The 16,675-nt window shown below is 40.8% G+C and overlaps 1 protein-coding gene across 1 annotated transcript in view; it reads right to left on the reverse strand.

Annotated features, from left to right (window-relative positions):
* The window catches only part of ADAMTSL1 (ADAMTS like 1), a 628,141-nt gene that overhangs the window by 245,309 nt on the left and 366,157 nt on the right, over positions 1-16,675 (reverse strand). Inside the window, exon 4 of the mRNA XM_042452391.1 lies at positions 12,539-12,584. Coding sequence (XP_042308325.1) covers positions 12,539-12,584 — 46 coding nt within the window. The remainder of the gene's footprint in view (positions 1-12,538; positions 12,585-16,675) is intronic.

A 16,675-nucleotide genomic window follows, 5' to 3' on the forward strand; every position in this document is an offset into this window, starting at 1 on the left:
TAAATGTGATGTATTATTTGTAACTTACTTTATTTTCTGTGTCTCTCCTTTGCAATCTGGTTTTGAGCTTCCTTGACTGGTGTTTTGGGAGAAAGGTGGGATATAAATCAGATTTAAAAAAATACTACATCACTGGCTAGCAGGTTCACACTACACACTTGTCTAGTCCAGATAAAGATTGGTAAGACAGGCAACTTTTCATTGGTTTTCCTAATGTGTGTTCAACAGCAGTACAACACACATGATTTTGGCAGCTGGAGCTTTTTCTAGCATCAAAATAAAATTGTAGCGATAGGAGTAGAGCTGGTAAAAAAAATGGTAACAACTCTAATTCATTGCTCATACCCATCACATGCAACTAGCTCTGTGTGTGGTTTTACTCATGTTGGAATTTCTTAGTAGCCCCAACAATGTTTTTACATGATCATCGGTCCATGCTGCAGAATTAGTAGTAGCAGAGAACTGTCAAGTAGAACACAGTGGCCCCTTGTCTGATGAATAGTTTACACTTAGACATATATTCTGGGAATTATGTAATAGGGCATTATGTCATAAGAATGACTCAATTCCTTCAAGAATTTTCTGCATATTCTAATGTGGTGCCAAAAAGTGTCCACTGTGAACTTTGGGCTCAAATTTGGAAAGGGGAAAGTCTATCCCATTCCAATAGTGGGAGCAATTACAAGCATTACAAGATACATTCAAAGTCTTTTAGAGTGATTCACACACTTTGTTCCTCTAGAAGTTTTGAACTTCAACTACCATAATTCCTGAACACTGCTCATACTGGGTTTGGAGTTCTGGGAGTTGAAGTCTAATTCTGGGAGTTCATGTCTAAAGCATCAGGAGGACCTCAGGCTGAGAATCACTGCTTTAGAGGATTTACAATTGATGGTGTAATGGTCTTCTCCCCGTTTTTTTAAAATGTCTTTTATCTCTTCATGGAGTAGATTTTCTCACAGTCGCAGCTGGTTGCCATTATCTCCCAGAATACCACTGTTCTATGGCATTCTGGAGAAACATGGTAGCCAGCACAACACAAAAAGAACACTATAATTACGCTGTATTATTTGTAACAACAGTGTGATATCCTACATGGAATAGATAATAGAGCTGTGTGTGAGAATCATGATTTGGACTGTAGTCCAGCAATTTTAATCCAGCTGCATTCAGTCCACTTTGGTCTGGAACCTTCATCCAAACCAAGATCTAGAAATACAGATTCCAGACTTCCCAATCTTCTGTACTGGGAAACCAAAATCATTATCAACTTTTTCCCCCAGACACATTTGCTAAGTAAATCTAAGCAAGATAAGTCAGGTACAGACTTCCTAGCTTTCAAGGAGGCAAGTTCTCTCAGCCTGAGAGATAGGTTGTAGGAAACCCATCTGAACAAATCTTGCCAAGAAATCCCCACAATAGGTTTGTCTTGAGGCTTCCATAGGTCAGAAATGACTTGAAGGCATGCAACAACAGTTCCCCTAAAACCACCCATAGTTCAGAATTGTAGCACTCTAAAGTACAAAAAGGACCATCTCATCATTCAATGCCACCATTTCATGAAGACATTTGGTGATCTGAGATGGCACTGGAGCTTGTATCTTTGGGTCCTATACTTTCCATCATTGCCTACCTATGACTCTTGTGTGTGGGTAGGTAGATGGGAGACTGAGAGAGCTACTGTCCGATGATTCATCACTCTGTGTTCCTTCTGTAACAGTCCTGCTCCCACTGCGCAGCAGCTAGGACTTAGACAAGATCACTGAGTCTCTGTCATGGCCAAGACCACTGGGTATTGCTTATTAAAGTGCTAGAGCAAGCTATTGGTGCTATAATTTTCTGCCCTAGTGAAGGCAAATAGCAAACCTGAGATCTATTCTCACCCAAAAGTGGTTCCGAACTATTTTCTGACTTATCTGTGCTGACTCAGGCTGCCTACCTTTCATCTGAGAGGCTGCCTGTGTCATGGTACTACTGTTGTTTCTGAAAGCTATCTGGTTCTGATCTTCAGGCTCAAATGGGGCTCTCTTGACAGTGGGAGATGACTTGTTCTTACTTCCATCAACTTGACCTCTTACAAGTACGTCTGAGTAGTCAGAGCTCTCTAAGAGGTTTGTATGACACCAAGACTGACATATGCCATTGCTAGTTTTGGTATTGGGAGGAGTGATTCTGTATCATTTGACACATAGTCTGCACTTTTCTGCAAATGATGGGTTTCCAGTGTAATCTGTGAAGAACATGGGATACACTTGTAAAGCCAAGGATGTTTACACATGATCCATTCATGTTCGCACAAAAGCTTATGCTAAAATAATGTATATGATGGACTAACTGCAGTCTCTAGAATACTGCATTATCTATTAGAATATTAGACTAAAGTAAGGGAGACCATGGCGGGTTCTAGACTGCCGCTTTGAGGCGGTCTGCCGCCGCCGCCGCCGCTTGCTCTGCGCGGGAGCCGCAGCAGCCATACCGCGCGGCTCCCGCGTGGAGCAAAAAAGAAGCTCCAAAATGGAGCTTCTTTCTGCGGCGCACTGATGACGTCGCGAAGCGCCAAGGGTGCATTCATGACGTCATTAGTGCCGCGCGACGTTCGGACGCTCAGCGTCCGATACGTCAATATGGCGCCGGCCATGTAGAAGGGCCGGCGCCATATTGTACGGACACAGTCCGTATTAGACTCAGGGGCGTCTAGAAGAGACGCCCCTTTTTTAAAATGGGACGTCCTGTGGACGTCCCAACTGCCAGTGTGTAACCGGCCCATGCCTTCTCTGTCCATTTGGTATGTACAGAGATCTTACAGCACCTTTGAAAATAACTGAAAGAAAGACGTTGGCAGCATGTGCTTTCATAGGCTTCAGTCTACTTCTTCAGATGCTTTCGGAAGTAGACTGAAGTCTAGGAAAGCTCATGCTGCCAACTTCTTTCTTTCTGTTAATCTCAAAGATGCTACAAGATCTCTCTACATACTGATTCTACAGACTTTGAATTCTGTCCATTTGGAGTCATACTGTCCCCATTTGAGTTCTATGACCCCATTCTATAAACAGTTGACACATTCCTTTGGTGGATGGAGCCTTTTCTCAGTGCACTGGCAATGAAGTAGGTTTGCTGCCACTACCATCCCAAACTAAAGGCCCCTATCACTCTTACTAGAGATGAAGGCAAAGTTGTCTGCCTCCCAACGGCCATGTATTAATATTGTGGAGATGCTTCATGACTGATTGAGTTAAACTCATGATCAGATGCAATGGGCATAATAATCATTGTTAAACTGTAGATTATGTTTGAGTTTAACTAATGAGATCTAATGGAAATTAAATTTAGTGGTTCCCTGGCAAAATCAATATGAATGAAATTGGCAGTTAAAATAATACTATTTGCTGTGGTTCACAATATAAATTAAACAAGCAATATAATAATGTATACGCTTTATGTATAAAATAAATTTAATTGCTGGCAGGGCAGATGAATACAAAATTGCACATACACAGACAGAAGAACTGTAGGGAGACTGGATTTTAAAAAAAACGAATCATTCTGAGAAAGTAACTTAGATACCTAACAACAATGATGGCCCATAGAGGTGGGAGCAGAGATCAGTTTTACTGCCTAAAACACACAGAGATGCACATTATAAACAAATTAACAAGAGAGGCATATAAAACTAGCCAACGCAACAAGAGAAACCCTGTGGGAAATGACAAATCAACCACTTAGAAGAGAAAACTCAGATCACAACCAATAATCATTTGAACCCTCATCACATTTCTTTGAACCATGTCCTTCTAAACATCTAAATTTAGCAAAGAGATAATGAGATAACTGACTATAAAATTAATTTGACCTCATACAATCCTTTTTCATAAATAATATGATCAAGGAATGCTAGTGAGATTCTTGATCCAGATTCCACATTAGAGCTGTCAATGAGCAAGTCCAGCAGAGTACCTTTCTCCTCCTTAGTACCACACCACCTTGGAATTTTCTTTATAAAGTCATTCTGGTGACACACCATCTGAATTTTCTCTGATTATTTTGACATCTGAATCTCTGGATGTCAAACTGCTCTGGACTGGACTGTTCACACTCAAACAAATCAAGACAATCTCATCTGATATAGACTTGTGACGCATATGTGCAGATCAGACTTATTTCATTCTGGTTTCGGCCAAAATGGATTGCATGGATGAAATAGATTGAAGAAGAAACAACCTTTTTGATGGTACTGATATTGCTCCCCTTGTTTTTAAAATAAAGAAGTCAGAAGTGCAATGCACCACAACAAACCAGAAGAAATAATGGGAATAAAAAACCCTTGGAAACAGAATTCAAAAGATTTATCTAGGCATTCAACAAATGAAAGGGCGTCTCAAGAAGCCTCCTCTCTCTTTTATCCAGATTTCTTCATACCACTTTATATGTTTTTGCAATTCTAAGAGGGCTGCATTCGCAATTTGAGGGAAAGAAATGCATTTCCCTAGGTACAAAAATATGAGTGCTGGGGCAGTAAGAACAACCTTGAGAGAAAATATATGTGGTATTTGCTCCAAATGAGAAACAAATGTGCACTTATCACAGCAACAATAGGCCTGTTAGAAAAGTCTCTCAGTGTACTGAGACTAGTACTGAGTCTCTTCTTAGATTTTCCAGTTTTCACTGTTAATTTGTCAATTCTTGCTCCTGCTGTTTTGATATATGCAATGCATATTCAGGTATATATATCACCAGGAGTAGGCATCCCTTTCATCACAAAGATCTGGCCGTTTCCCTTCAGGTGATTTATCTTTTCCCTAGACAATGAATGAGGAGTTGCTGGACTATCTCTGCAGCATACCAGGAGACAAGGAAACTGCTCCAAGCAGGTTTTGTGAGGGGTTAGATTAAAGCAACCTGCTCTTCTTATACTGTTTAGAGGCCAGGTTGCCATTGTAGTGGTGCAACCAGCAGTCTCACATTTAATTCTCTTTAAACAATCCACCACTTTACACAGAGAGATGGTGACAGAAATTGGACACTAAAAGAACAAACTTAAAATAACACATCATTCAAAATTCAGGAAAAACTACAAATTACTTTAAAATATGTAACAATAAACGTATCTTGTTAACTGAATAACTAAACTAAAGCCTGTTACAGACAGCCAAAATAAAGCTGCTTCGAGTCACAGTGGAGGTATCGTGTTTCAATGATGCATGCGTCCTAAGAGTCCAGAAGTCTCACCAAAGCCACGCTCCAGCCCTAAGGACTGGAGCGTGGCTTTGGTGTGGTGTCTGGACTCTTAGGACGCATGCATCATTGAAACACCATACCTCCACTGTGACTCGAAGCAGCTTTATTTTGGCTGTCTGTAACAGGCCTAAGTAATGGTAGGCAAGCTCTAGAGGTCCAAAGGCCAACCTTGGACCTTGGTATCCTTCACAGACTGCAACAACAGCAGCAGCAACAACAAAAAACCTACCCCCAAACATTAGGAACTCAACTTCTGGTTGGGTAACCCCTCTGGTTGTTAGTAATTTTTCTCCTTTTTTAAAATGGATAATTTTTTAAAGAGGGGCCTAAGTGAGGCCAAGGAACTAAAAAAAAAGTCTCCAGGGGATTACAACATTGCTGCTCCTCAGTTAAATGGGCAAAGAGGTAAGAAGATGAACTTCTTTGCTGAAGGCACTTTATGTTTTTGGGACCTATGGCACCTCTCCTTCCTCATGATCATTTACTGGTTGGTGGGAAATGGGGGGATATGTGGTGGTGATGGTAGAGAAGAATCTAGCACCATCTCTGGAGCTGGACACACAACAACAAAATCTTCACTGATCTCCTGGGCTCCTCAGGAAGTCCCAGAGGACAATGTAACTTTGGGACCAATGCCACAAGTATGACCAACAAGGGGTGCAGGTGAGAATGGGGCAAAAATACTCCTAATTATAGGTATGACAACACTGCCAAATTCAGGAGACATTTTGCACTTTCCCCAAATCTGGTTAATAGGCTTCAGGAAGTCTTGCTGTATTAGTCTTTGGGCATGTATTGTTCAGTTGGAGGGACAACATCTATGGATGCCCTCTGGTACTCCTGCTCAAGCAGGACTACAAGTTCTGCTTGCAAGGCTAAAAAGCTGGGTATATCAGGAGCAGCCATGGATCCTCCAGATCCAAATCACACAAACCTGATATGCCCAAAGACTAATACAACACCACACTGGGACTGGCACAGTTGTTCCCTTTGCCACTTCAACCAAGAGGAGGGAAGAAGAAAAGGTAACTCTTCCATCACAAAACAATGGGAGGGCACTGGAACTTGTGGTTGCTCTGCCCTTGACTGTAAAGTAACATCCTCACGCTCCTCTGTGTTGTCATCATGTACCAGAAGACATTAAAAAGCCTGCACCTATCACTGCTAATAATTTTCTGCAAAGGGGGGGGGGGTAACATCTGATTCCATAGCGAAGACAGTGGAATCATTCTCTCCACAAGACGCTTCAGAATACTGCCTATGAAACATATATGTCAGCATTGATCTTGAACTGTTGATATGTTATTGAGAAAAAACAATGTTTCACAGAGTAGGTGAACACATACAGCTGTCCAGGTTGAGAGTGTTGCTGTGACTACCTGAAACAAAGGGTCGGCTGGTGGCTTGAATGCCCAGAATTAACCTCCAAGAACATTGCAAACCATGACAGCTTCTTACAACATGCCATAGATTCTTTGAGCGAGGAAAAAATGGAGTATTGAATTCCCCCTTGGCAGATAGAAAGAAACCCCTAAGACTCGGCTCTTGCAGAATAAACAAGCCTTAGTTGCTGTGATTGCAGTGCTTGTTGCCAGGATTTTAAGAGGCACCGTGAAAGGGACACCGGCATGGCAACGATTCATTATGGTACCTCCAACACAGAATTAAACAGACAATAAAAAGTGGTTGCCTGTGTAATTGTCTGTCTCCCTTCTGATTATAATTGTAATGGTAGGAAAAAGCAAATGGAAAATAGGAGACAGAGGGAAATAGTACCTCCCTTTTCAACACCACACACGTCCCTTGATTATTTGATCTCAACACAGATAATTCCTGAAGCAAGCAAAAGTCACAGTGAAGGGCAACTGCAACAAAATTCCTTCTTTGTCCTCTCTGTTGCCTGAGGCTGTCAAATACTGTGACACAGAGTTAGCCAGAGGTAGTAGTAGAGGCAGTAGAAGCACAGCCAGCAGGCTCTCCTGGACTCAGTATTATGGAGTGTGAGATAGCACCTTACTGAGCAGATACTGAGGGCCTGAAGTAACCTGCTCCTCTCAAGTGCAGCAAAAGATGTCCTATCACTTGTGTTGAAGTAAAACTCAGCATCTAATCCAGTCAGACCTTGAACATGAAATGGGGAAGGGGGCATCTTGTGCCTTTGCCACAGCTTCCAAAATCTCTTGGGTTGGACCTGCTCTCATGACCCGTTGCAACTATTAGAACCAGTAGCTGACACAGCTAGATGAAGGCTCCATACAGTTTGTTATTGTTATTGTTATCTGCCAACTTCAAGTGATGGGACCTAATATAACCTGGCTCCTTGGTACATCTTGTTCTCTTTTGTCCTGTCACCTGCTTCTGTTTCATCCTATTTACGTGTTAAATATCCCAAACATGATAATACATATGATAGTCTAGCCATTTCCAGGTGCCCCATCCTCTACCCTTACTCAGGGGAAAAAAACCCTTTTTTCTCCCCATGAGGATGTGCAAAACTCTATCTTCTCTGCAAAAAGAGAGATTAGCTCTCTGAGCTTATAATCAGTACCATCAGAAAGTGAATGTTTTAGAGCATGCCAAACTCCACACACACATATATACATATTCCTATGTCATCTAATTATTGATTAGCTGGAAAGATTGTGCTCTTTGAAGTTCATTTATATTATTTGGAGAAATGATTTAATGTGGAGTCTGCTGGTTGCTTAATGCATAGTTCCATCATCCCATTGGTCTCTAAGCAAAAGAATTAACTATGTATCTAAAAAATGTTTGATTGACAGTCTTGCTAAATAGCCATTTATAGGCCCCAGTCAATTCATTCATAATTACACTAGAAAATGAGAAAGTATTAGGTACTACCAACTCAAAGTACCCAATATGCAATCACATTTCCCCAAAGATATAGGTATGAAATAAGTATTTAAAAATACTGTTTAATTATTCATTACGTTTACTTAAAAAGAATCATAAGGTCACAAAGCATTCTTTAAAAGGAAAGATTATCTAACCATTTTAGTTCATGTGTGTACAGCAGCTTTCCCCAACTCAGCAAACTCCTGATATGATGGACTACAATCCATTATCACCAGCCACAATGGCCAGTGGCACTGGCAAGGGGTGAAGGCAGTTCAAAACCTCAAAATTTGGAGGTTTCTGGGTTGGGAGGCCTGTTCCATGGGACACATCTTACAATAAAAGTACATTAGTCAGCTTGTGGATAAATTGGGGTTCATATTTAAGACCCTTATTATTTCGCCTTTTAAATTTTTGTTTTGTTGTTGCTATTGATGACCTATGCAAGACCATTTTGCTAGGAGAGCCATTCAGACTCAATTATGAATGAAATAAACATGCAAATCTATACAATACTCTTTAATTGTTTTGCCATTTCTTCTAGAGTTCCACGTAACCAGAAAAACAGAAATACTAATTAAAGAAAGGCAAGTCTATAAGTAGGCCATTATTATTAGCTTTGTAGTACAGATGGGAGGGGCCTGCAGCTGACAGATAGTAACTTGCCAAAGGACACCCTGAGCATTTATAATAGAGCCAAGTTTTGAATCACAGAGTTCTTGGTTCAGAGCTCAGTCGACTAGCCATTAACTTCCTAGTCAATTAGCCATTAATACACACAGTTTTTAACTTTTAAAAGAAACAGGGGAGGAAAAAAATAAATGAATTTTCTTCTATAATGGCAGCACTGTAATTGTCATCTGTGTAATACTACACACTGGTCCAAGATATTTTGCTATATAGGGAAAGCAGAAGATGCCCCTGCAGCACATTCTGCATACAATTGGATGAGTATTTGAAAGGACATTATATATATATATATATATATATATATATATATATATATATGTTGTTAAAATGTGTTTCACAAGTGTAGGGAAACCTGACAGGGAGAATGCTAGACTAATGAAAATCTTTGTAGTATGAGACTTATTCTGCACAAAATTCATATGTGGTTCTTTGCACAAATGCTGTTTCCTGTGCAGAAAACCCTGTTTTCTTTTCTTTTCCTTTTTTTAAAAGTGTGAATTTTGCATCGAGTAAATCCTGAAATACAGAATTTTCTGCAAAGGAAACATTTTTTTTTCCTGCAGAAAACATTATATCTGCACAGAAATAGGATATTCTGCAGAGGAAGTGTGGCTCTGTGCAGAAGACACTGCTGTCTTCTGTGCAAAAAATAAAAAACAAAACAACCTGCGCAAGTGAATTTTGCACATAATAAATCCTCAGCTAGAATTTTTGAAGATTTTTTCACAGTGGCAAGCAAAGACCTTTTCATTCAGGTAAACATTTGGCCATTAACTAGCACTGCATATTTTCATGGGTGTGTGTGTTGTCCCTCCCTACTTATTATGTTTTTAGACTACTTAACCCAGTGCTCCTTTTTAACACGATAGCTTATTATTTAATTTTAATGGCTCTTTGATGTTGTATTTTGATGTTAACATCTGGTGCCATCCAACCTTGGGGGGGGGGGGGAATGCAGGCCCAGCTCCATCAGGCCTGGCCTAGATTAAGAAGCAAAGCTGTCCCTCCAGTCCATCTACTTTGGTCCAGGCCTCAGAGGGAGAGAAGAACTGCTGGACCTGAACCTCCTCCCCACTTCATTCCCTTCTCCTGTTGTGTCATGTGTTTTTAGATTATAAGGCTGAGGGCAGGGAACCATGAAATTAACCACTTGTAAGCTGCCCTGAGAGCCTTTTTAGCTGAAGAGCAGAGTGCAAATACTCTAAATAAATAAATAAATAAATAAATAAATAAATAAATGATAATAATTGATTACCTCATGCTATAAACCCACCTTGGGCCCTGCATGGGGCAAGACATGGGATACTAAATAAATAAATAAATGCTTTAAACCGAGGACGAGCAACTGCAGAGCGGGCCAGTGTGATGTAGTAGTCCCAATTCTGACAGAAAGGCAGAATACATATGAGTACAACAACAACCACCATTCCAGTTTCTTCTATAGCTCAATTTGGTAGTGGGCTCAGCAAACTGAACGAAAAAGAACCCCACTAAGTAGCTGTCTTGATTAGTTCTCAGTATTATAACATTAGGACAGTCTAAACTTTAGGAAGAATCTCTTGAGAGTAAGAGCTGTTCAACAATTGAGTAAAGTGCCCTTAGGGCCAGAGGCTAGATGGTCATCTACTAGTAGTGCTTTAGTTGTATGTCCCTGTAAGACAGATGTTGGATTATGTAGCCCTTTCTAGTTATTCTAAGAGCCCAATTTGGATGTAACTTGGGAATTTATCTGAGTCTGAACCCCCCCCCCCCCCCCCAATTTCCAATCCCCTTTATGTGGCTGCTGGTGCAAGAGGGAAATATCAGGGAAGGCACTATCTTCATCTCATTTTCTTTGACAGAAATCTTGGGAAACACAGTTTCCAAGCACACAAAGGACATAATAGCAGCATTTGGGGCAGGGGAAGGAGGGAGGGAGGGAGGGAGGGAGGGAGGTAGATCTATCTTTATCCCCTTCTCTGTACTGGTACTACTGCACCATTTCCTGGAGTAGCTAGGTAAGTGGGTGGACAGGAGGGTTCCCCCCAGCCCCAGATCAACAATCTGAGTGACTGGGGAAAAATGAAGACCATGGTAGCTGATTAATAAGACATTCATGGTGACTGTAGCTGTATGTACACTGCAGAAATAATGTTGTTTGACATCACTTTAAGTACTACAACAGCCAATGAAATCCTGGGATTTTTAGCTTTACAAGATATTTAGTCTTCTCTGCCAAAGAGTGCTGTAGAACAGAGCCATGGTGGTTAAAGTATTATTTCTACAGTACAGATGCACCCAAGCTTTCAGTTGTATTACTAGCAGCCATTGAATATTTTACCCCTATGGAGAGGTCGCCATCTGTAACCTCAGATCACATGGCTATGCCCACATTTATAAGCCCTTTGTTGTCTTGGATTTAGAGAGGGCTATGAAAGAATAGTTACTAAATGAAAGCCTAACCTATGGCTGGAGGCTAGAAACCAAAGTACAGGTGTCACACAGGGCAAGCTTAAGCAGCTGCTGCATGGCTTTCTCTTCTACGGTATCCCTTTGACTTTGTTTTTGGACCGAGATCTGTGCACTTTTATTTTGAAGACAAATGCTTTCAGTATCCTAGCCAGAGGATTGAACCTATATCCTAAGAACAACATTTTGAAAAGGGAGAAAAATACTCTTTGTGTTGGAAAAGTTCATCTGTTCCTATAAAGATGGGCTTCAACTTCGGTGTAATCCCAGCTTCCCAGCAGGGTGATCCAGCAATAACAAACTCATGCAAAAAATACCCCAGGCATCTTATAACACCCCACTTCCTTTTGGGGCTGGAGGTAGCAGAGACTAGCAGGGCCAGCGTGCTGTGCCTGCTCTTGTACAAACCAAAACAAAGCTGTGAGAGTAATTTGAAGCCCATCAGCTTTGACAGTCTCTCTTTCTTTTCTCTCATGTTGTATGCCATGCAGCTACAGTATATCTCTGGACGAACACAAATTAACCTCCTTCTTCTCTTCAATGTCCTGGTGCAACATAAGTGCCTTGCAGCTGGAAGACAATCCAGAAAGCAGCAGGCAGCTTGATATATATCAAATATCCCTATGACTGGTGTCAATCAGGACAGCACATGTCCAGAGCAAAGGATGACTGCAAAGACTAGCGCAACTTCCCAGCAAAATCCTGTGTACAATAAAGTGGTTTAAAATAGCTTAAATTAGCAGTAGATGTTGGGAAAGTTACTATTGTATGTTTTTTATGGAGAGTCAACCAACTGTATTGTATTGACAGTAATGTATATTTTTACGCTATGTATTTGATATGTTTTTATTGTTGAAATTTGCTGACTGCTGTAATCCCACCTCGATCTGCAGGGCTCGGCGGGAAATAATAATAATAATAATAATAATAATAATAATAATAATTGGCTGGGGAGATTCTGGGGACTGTAGTCTAAAAGGTAACTTTTTCAAGCTCAGTGGTCCATATAATCACAGCCATTATGTTGAATGTCTGGAATTGTACTAGATGGACATAGTAGAGCACTTTTTATTTTATTATGAATCAATTAAAAATTAGGTAAATGTGTTGGCAGAAATTGTGAGCAAGGAAGTCCAGGTTTCTTCTCCTCCTGATTCTCTTAGAAAAGGGATGGACACATTGACCCTACAGAGATATGTAAGTATACCTCCTGTGTGGGGAATATTTGCATTCCACCATTCTCTTAGGACAGGACTCAGGTGTCTCAACCTACTGTAACAGTATAAAAACATAATCAGGTTTCACTTACCACATTGCTGCATGTTCTGTATCTGATATTTCGTCCTTCACAGCTCCTATATCCACAAAAAGAAAGGGGGGGGGGGGAAAGCATGTTACAAATTATTCCAAGTAATTCACTTCTCAATCCCCTCTATTTACATTTTACCAGTTGCTAAACCAGACACAAGGCAATTCAGACTGTTGAAAACTGTTAGATATACTTCCTATGTGATGTATTTTACTTCCTGAGGTAATAAAAGAGAAGGAATATACTCCATAATTTGTCTGCAACTTCATCAACTCTCTGAAATTGACTCCAGTTGAAAATTTTGCATCCTCAAATGTCTTGAAGAAGTGTTATACTTTTGCCCACTGTGAATGCTGCACTTTGGGTGTCCAACTATTTTTCACTGAATGAACAAGAACAGAACCTTAGAATTTTGTTTTAATATTTAAGTGTACTGACCAAAAGAAGTGTTATCTATAAATCCTCACTGCGTTTATACTGGTCAGTGACTGAAATAAATTGTTGTTGTTGTTGCTGTTGTTAAAACCCTCACTATGAAAAACACACACCACATTTTGAACCAATTTTTACAGGCAATGGATCATTTGCTAAGCATACATATATCTGTGTGTGTGTGGTTGCCTGCATGTTAAGATGTAGATGTGTGTGTGTGTGTATTTCATCTTTAGTAATCGAAGAAGGAGGAAGCCAAAACATAACAGTTCTGTTTGTTAATCACTTTTCTCTTTTTCACTCTTTCTAACACACATGTACGGATGCACACGCACGCATCTGTACATGCTACAAGAACATGCACAATATGGGTGGCATCTTGTAGGTTGAATGGTGAGCGAACAGGTAGATAAATCCAACAGATGATACGAGTTTATTCAGGACTAATAAAAGGATTTAGATCTGTATATGTAAATGTGTATGTATACATGGATACACATATATGAGAGCAAGAATGAAAGTGTGTGAGAGAAAAAGAGAGTGATAGAGAGAGAGCATATGGAGGCGTTATAAACTGCCACTTTGCGGTGGTCTGCCGGCGCTGCTCTTTGCTCTGCGAGGGAGTCGCAGCATACAAACCGCGCGACTCCCTCGCGGAGCAAAAAAGAAGCTCCAAAATGGAGCTTCTTCCTGTGGTGCCGTTATGACGTTGCGAGGCACCCATGGCTCACCCGCGATGTCATAACCGCCGTGCCCCGTCTGGATGCTATGCGTCCAAGACGTAAAAATGGCGGCGGCCGTGTGGAACGGCCGCTGCCATTTGTCACGGACTGAGTCCGTGATAGGGAAAGGGGCGTCTAGAAGAGACGCCCCCTTTTTAAAATGGGACGTACTGAGGATGTCCGAAATGGCGGTCTATAACCCGCCAAGGTCTGCCATCAGCCACATGCAATCAGCAATGCATTAAGGGCTTAAGGCAATGGAGGACAGGGCCAAAATCAAGGACTGGTAAAGTCACCCCTTTCTCCTTCTTTCAGCCACCTCCTTTTCTCTTTCTCTCTTTCTTCCACTCCTTCCTCCACATCCAGCAGGCTGCCAGAATACTCAACTGCCTGCCTGAAGACAACTTTTGAAACTAGGCCAAAGTCTCCAGGCAGCCCTAGGGATACAGGTTGTCTCTCCCTGCCTTAGATCTTCATTCCGAAAGAGAAACTGATTAGCATCTCCGAAAGATGAGCATGGGAGCTAAAATTCATAACCCTGTTGGATAGCCAAAAGATGTGGCTGAGCAGAAATATTTGCTTTATGGCCTAACATAATAGCCTCTAGTTTCTTTTTCAGATTTCTTTATGATTTAGCTGTCTCCCACTGATCATTCTCCTTGAATAAACTACAACTTTTGCATACCAATGTAGCTTTTCTGATTGCATATATTCAGCCAAAGCAATCTCATGCTAATGTACTATAGCAATGCTATAGTCACTTACAAATTCTGTCCCTTACAATTTCTGACACAAACTGACCCACATCTCCCAGAGTAATGTGCAGACTGTTCAGATTCATAAAATTTCACAGTTCTCTGAATGTTCCAATGGACCTTTGACATAACAACTGCAGCAATCCAAACAGAGCTAAAATTATGACATTTCCCCCTGTTATTTCTATCTTGAAATTTACAACCCACAAAACTTTAGCCGCCATAAGTTACCAGTTCTATGTCTACAGCTATCTTCAGCACCTTTTAAAATTAGTGCTCTAGAAGACAACTTTTCTTTTTTACTTCCAGTAATAGTTGCTTCTGGGGGTTGTGGTGAATGTTTTGCCATCTTACTCCTCTTGTCCCCTTCTCGTGCCAGTTGCATTTTGACTTATTAGCAAAGTCTGGTCTTCCCATAATTTTACAAAACCCAGAATTCTGCAGAATGTTGCCATAGCAGTCAAAGTGAAATACAGCGTGCCTGCGCCATACGCGGGTGCACCATACGCGGCCTTGAGAATACGTGCTCAAGCCGCAGGGCACGTGCGGGGCGGAAGGGGCGGCGTGTCCCATTCAATTGAATGGGCGTGCGCGCCCGTTGCGCCCCGCGCGCTGCCACGCCACTGCGCCGCCGCGCACAATCCCCATTGTTTCCAATGGGGCTCGAGCATAGGTGGAATTCGCCTTACGCGGCAGGATCTGGAATGGATCCCCCGTGTAAGGCAAGGACGGACTGTATAGACAGTGTGGTGACATGGTTTGAACCACAACTATACCTCTGGAGATCATGATTCAATCCCCTTCTTGACCATGTAAACTCATTGGGTGACACTGGACAAGTCACACACTCTCAGTCCTGGTAAACCCCATGAAAGGTTCACCTTACAGTTGCCATAAATCAGAAACAAACTGAAGGCGCACAACAATGATAACAGCAACAACATACCACTATAATTGTGTAGTGTGAAAGGGCCCCTGGTGTTAGAATGGTTGATGGTGCAATAATGCTTTACCTGTTTACCTTGCTCATTTTCTGCATACAAGGAAGGCAGATAGCAATCTTGGGATCTGGATCTACTTCATTGTGGTCAGAGAAAGTGCTCTGCCTTTTCTGTGGTGCTTCAAAAGTCCTCCCTTCTATTTCAAGGGTTTTCATAGCAGTAAAAGTGTAGCTGCCTCCTGGCTGCATCTGCTCTTTCGGTTCAAATAAAGCCCTCCAGACATTGGAAACAAATTTGCGCTTACTACCATCATCCTTACTGAGGGCTATGAGAAATCAGTCATGTTGTGTAGGCACCATTTGGATTTATATCACTCAATTTATCTGTTTTTAAATTCTGTATAATTTTTAATCAGTATTATAGTGCTTTAATGTGGTGTTTTAAAACTGGTTTTAAACTTTTTGTAAGCATTTTAAATTTGTTATGGAAGCTGCCTTGGGTCCCAGCCTGGGAGAAAGGTGGCATATAAACAAAGTAAGTAAATAAATAATTATACTAAAGAGAAATTAAAGATTTGTGTTATAATTGCTGCAGAGATCCATCACAATTAAATTAAACTAATGCTCAACAACAATAGTGTTTATTAATAATACAATAAATGTTATATACACCTCAGTAAGGTGATCAATGGCTTTGCTTCACAACATGATTTAAATGTGCCTTCTAATAACATATGCATTTAATAAATAAAATAAATGTGATTTTTGGCAGATCAAAGTTGAACATTGGCAAGTAAGCAGTACTAGTAGATAGTTGTGGTTTTTTTTAAATCAAATTAAGAAAAAAAATCAGAAACCCAACAATTATTGGGCACAACTGAGGTGTAAGTAGCAAGGAAGAACAAATTTTCATACTAAAAAAACACTGAGTTATAAACACAGATTATTGCTTTAATTAACTGATATGATAAGCAAATTGTACAATGTCAAAAGGCTGAGAAATTAAGGGAAAATCATAGAAAGACCAAATTCAGTTGAAAATCAGCAACCACCCAAACCTTCACCATAGCACTCTCAGCTCTCCGCTACTAACTGTTTTTGCAAGAGAATTAAGATAGGTAGGAGGAAGGACTATGTAATGTGGAGCAACTGAGGGACCTGGGTACATTTAGCTTGGAGAAGAGAATACTGAGAAGTGACATGATAACTATCTTGAAATATCTGAAGGGATGTCATGTAGAAGATGGAGTAATTTTGTTTCTGCTGTTCCAGATACTTGTGCACAAAC

This window comes from Sceloporus undulatus, chromosome 2, assembly GCF_019175285.1.
Source record: "Sceloporus undulatus isolate JIND9_A2432 ecotype Alabama chromosome 2, SceUnd_v1.1, whole genome shotgun sequence".
NCBI lineage: Eukaryota > Metazoa > Chordata > Lepidosauria > Squamata > Phrynosomatidae > Sceloporus > Sceloporus undulatus.